The sequence below is a fragment of the Belonocnema kinseyi genome, chromosome 4 (genome assembly GCF_010883055.1).
Source record: "Belonocnema kinseyi isolate 2016_QV_RU_SX_M_011 chromosome 4, B_treatae_v1, whole genome shotgun sequence".
Classification (NCBI taxonomy): Eukaryota; Metazoa; Arthropoda; class Insecta; order Hymenoptera; family Cynipidae; genus Belonocnema; species Belonocnema kinseyi.
Genome location: NC_046660.1, coordinates 114639231 through 114643613, shown reverse-complemented (window position 1 = coordinate 114643613; position 4383 = coordinate 114639231). Strand labels below are relative to the sequence as shown.

General features: G+C 35.4%; 2 protein-coding genes across 5 annotated transcripts in view; one reads left to right on the top strand and one right to left on the bottom strand.

The window, feature by feature from the left end:
• LOC117171221 (cilia- and flagella-associated protein 52) overlaps window positions 1–3290 on the top strand; it is a 79338-nt gene extending 76048 nt beyond the window's left edge. For all 3 annotated transcript variants that reach the window (XM_033358321.1, XM_033358322.1, XM_033358320.1), the window contains one exon: window positions 2356–3290. In XM_033358321.1, the coding sequence (XP_033214212.1) occupies window positions 2356–3223 (868 nt within the window). In that variant the 3' untranslated portion in view covers window positions 3224–3290. The remainder of the gene's footprint in view (window positions 1–2355) is intronic.
• Window positions 3291–3325: 35 nt separating this feature from the next.
• Window positions 3326–4383, bottom strand: part of LOC117171225 (autophagy protein 12-like) — a 6219-nt gene continuing 5161 nt past the window's right edge. For both annotated transcript variants that reach the window (XM_033358327.1, XM_033358328.1), the window contains exon 5: window positions 3326–3712. In XM_033358327.1, coding sequence (XP_033214218.1) covers window positions 3590–3712 — 123 coding nt within the window. In that variant the 3' untranslated portion in view covers window positions 3326–3589. The remainder of the gene's footprint in view (window positions 3713–4383) is intronic.

The window sequence follows — 4383 nt, the reverse complement described above, 5'->3', positions numbered from 1 at the left end:
AAGCGCAACAAATGGTAAGAGGTCGTTCGGGCGTCTGCGGAACTAATAGTTTGTCACGGTTTGCACTTGCTAGTCCCGAATAGTCCAAATTTACGTCCTGCAAATAATTCTGCGGCGTTCGTCGTGCGGACTTGCTCCCTCGCGATAGAAAAGCACACGTCGTCATATTTAACATACACTTTCGTAGACTTTAACGCCCCAAGTAAACTTATCACCTTACGTAAACTTACTATGTCCCACGCAGATCGAATAATTTCCAGCATCGGAAGTAGTAATTTTACAGTCGACTGCAAATAGAACAACCTTCTTTTTCTTTTCACATTGTTACCTGAAGTGAAATCACACTATATTGCAAATAGGTACTGTAGCATCGTAAATTCATCAGGTTACAGATTGTGATTTGAAAATACACTGCACGTAGAATTACTAGCTGATTGTAAATGTAACCAAAGCTATCTTTAGAGTGTATCACTTACGGTTTATCGGATATTCATTAATAATAATAATTATATTAACGATAATTTATTCTTTCAACGTTCCTGGAACGTACCTAAGTGGCGGACATTTTACACGCTCAGGGAACGTTCCGCGTTATTGGAAGAACGACTTTTGTTAATTTAACAGGATTTCAGAAACCTTAACCGATTTTAAAAACTATGTTACATCTCAGAAGAATGACGAAGAGTTGAACAAAAATTATCTTTAAAAATATTGTTCAAAATTATAAAATGATTTTTAAATGCACAAAATAATTGATAATTGATTGAATAATAATTGAAGAGCCGGATCGAATAACCAGGCGAGCATGTCGAGTATGGGGACGGCGATTTATCAATTTCAGCTTGGAGGACAGCTCCGTGAGTGGAGATACATCTTGTATGCAGACAGAAGGCATAATCTACAGTTTCGTTAGTTCGTTTTTATTTGGAAAGCGATTTGCTGCTTTATTTTTACACCTAAATGCCACATGCACACCTGGCATTCCGAACATTAGTCTTTACCTCAACGGCCCCTCATGAAGGACTGATATAATTCAAGCGGCCGCAAGTGTCAGTCGCATACTTATACGTGTTTTCGAACGCTTGCTCGGTTATTCCACCCGGGTCTTCAATTTCTAATAACGTCGTGGAAAGGTTTCTTAATTTTACGTTACATGAGCCCTATTTGAAGTATTTTTCATAAATGAAAACTGAGTTAGTGACTGAGAAAGGCCGGTCTATTTTCCGATTTTTGCCAATTTTTATGATTCAAGTTTAAATCCTGGTAAAATCTAAATAAATAATGGGAAAAAAGGAGTCACGGAAAATGAATCCCAAAATCTCCTCTTTAAAAAGGAAAGTTAAAAACTATCTTTTTAGATTAAACATTTACCAATCGAAAGCAATACAAATTTTTTTTAAATTGGTTTTATACCTTCAAAATTGAACCATTTTGAAAATAAGAATTCCAAATTGCACCTGGAAAAACGTTGAACATTCTAGATTGAGCAGTTAAATGTTATCTACGAAGAAGAAGTCACGAGATGCTGCATGCCGATTTAACTGGGGCTTTACAGAATGAATGTACATCAAAATCAATTAGATTCGTTGGTTTTCTTTCGGCCCAATGGGCCTTAGTTTCAGAGATATCGAGGTTTGCGTATTTGCGCCCGAAAGCTCGATTCGCCACTGTAGAGCCCACACCCCGAACTTGGCGCAAACACAGTCCGAAACTAATTTTGTGACAAAAGGAAGAACATACAATTTTTATAATATTTTTCACGCGGATTACGAATCTTGAAACGATATGGCTTTCCTTTTTATACGAAAAATGAGTGTCGACTGTCTAACCGCTTAGTTCAGGGTCCGGGCTCGGAAGTGCCGAATTGAGCGCTTTGCTGTGATTACTCAAACAAAAGGAAAAATACCTATATAATGGATTTCATATATTTTTACCCTGCAAAGCCCCAGTCGAACCAGCGTCCCGCATTTCCCGATCTCTCCTTGCTAGACAATATTTTATTGTTAAACCGGGATATTCAAAGTGTTAAAATGTACAATTTGGAATTCTCAATTTCAAAATTGTTCAGTATTGAAGGCATGGAATAATTTTTTTAAATGTGTATTAAAAAATTTAAATACTTCCAATTCAGAATATTTCCACAGAAAGTTTTAATTTAAAGAATACTTGAAATAAAAAATTGCTCAGATTATTAATTCGAATTTTTATATTTCAATGACCCAGAAAAATGGTTACAAACAGGATTTTAGTGTCTGCCTTTGAAAAATAGTTCCTATTTTCCAAATTTCAATTTTTAACACTTCAAACTTTTTATTTTTACATGCTATTCTAATATAAGATATTAAAAACTTTCAGACAATGTGCACGAAAGCAAGTCCTGGTGGGGAATACAATGTATATGGCAGCAATTTTCAGTCCCAACAACTTCCAGGTTATAACCTGCGGAACGGACCGAAAAATAGCCTACTGGGAAATCTTGAACGGTTCTCTAATACGAGAACTTGAAGGTTCTGGCATAGGAGCTCTGAACTGTGTAGACATCAGTCCAGATTGTCAATATTTCGTTACCGGTTCAAATGACAGCATCGTTAAACTTTGGCATTATCAAACTGGCGAAATCACTCACATTGGATTGGGCCACGCCGCTATAATAACTGGAATAAAATTTAGTCCCGATGCCAAAAATATTGTGTCCGTGAGTGCTGATGGAGCAATTATGATCTGGAAATGTCCCTTTGAATTGAAAATGGAGGAGACGTCGAGAGAAAGTTGTCGGTCGAAGTCTACATGTAGCATTCGTGAACAAGAATGGAATAATTTACGGTTAGAAAAATTGGATGATCAGGAAAATATTGCAAAACTCACACCATGTTCCGAATCTGCCAAAAGCGTTAAAGCTATCCACGAGGGTAACAATATTATTTCCCCAAATCCCTCGCAATTTTCTACAAGTTCCTCGCACTCATACACGAGCAAACATTCTTCAAACCGTTGTAAAAGTGATTCTAATAAGAAAATAGTCTACGAACCCATACAATCCTGCAATAAAGCAAAATGCAATCCTATACAGATATGCCAATCGGCAGATATGAAATGTAACCCCAATTCACCGTGTGTTAGTGTCGCTTCAAAGATTTCCTCCAGGTTGGAAGAAACTCGAACAAAGTCACTCAAATCTGTCAAATGCGAAATGGTTTTAGCCAGTCCCTGTCCGCGAAAATGATCCATAAAATTTTCCACTCAAAACTATTGCTTTTTGCTATAAATGGCACCACGGAAATGCTTTCTTATAATATTTGTATTTATGATAAATAATAATGAGATCTTTTTTTTTATAAAAAGTCATTTATATAAATTATTTTTACTTACGAGCTAATTTAAATCTTTCGTCATTTAGAACCAATTTTAAAGAGCCTTAGGCTGTTTAAGTAAGTCGCACTTTTTACAGTATTGAAATTCGTTCGAGGGCGTGCAAGCAACGTTGTGTATTGTACTCAGATTTGTATAGCTGTTGCGGAGTTGTATAACTGTTTTACAATACATTTATCCAAAAAAGAATGTTGCGTGTTTTTTCGTTTTCATTTGGAAGTCAACCCCATGCTTGTGTCTTACAATAGTGAATAATTAACTTGCCATCGGTTCCGTAACAGTCGTAGAGATTTTGAACTGTCTGGTCCGGAGCGGGGGCAAACGTTTGATTTATGTAGAGGAACTGAAATTATATTGCAGGTAAAGAATTAGCAAAATTATGTGGTAACCGGGTGCACAGTGTAAAATGAGCTCAAAAAAGGGGAATCAGGGTGATTTTTTCACGGAAGAGGGGGAAAAAGAGGAAGGTTTTAACAATAATTTTTACGTTTAGAAAAGAAAAAAAATGTTTTTAAAGGAACTGTTATCTTTTGATTCATCTCTATATAGTTATAATGTTCTATTCAGTTAGTACTCTAAATCTACGCGAAGCATATTAATTATTGTTTTGTTGACAACGTAGACTCGAGAAACAGAAGTATCTTAAAATAGAGATTTAACTTCCACTCGTTTCTCTTAATTCACTCCCCGAATTTTATAAAACCATGTGAAATATAGATGCATAAAAACATTTTTTGGTTCACAACTTGGAGAAATATAAATATCTTTAACTTTTAAACGATTTTAAATGTATTTAAGAATCCAAACGAAGTACGTTAAAGTTTTTTTGGCCCACAATGTTGAGAAAGAGGTATACCTTTTAAAAACTAATTTATACACCTAGCAAAAATAAATTTAACATTTTTTGGTCCTCGCCGTAGACGATCATATTTATTTGTATTGCCTATGCTGAGTTTATACTAATTAGTTTCTGCGCATAGTCCACTAAGGTAAATATTTTATATCTAAATACGA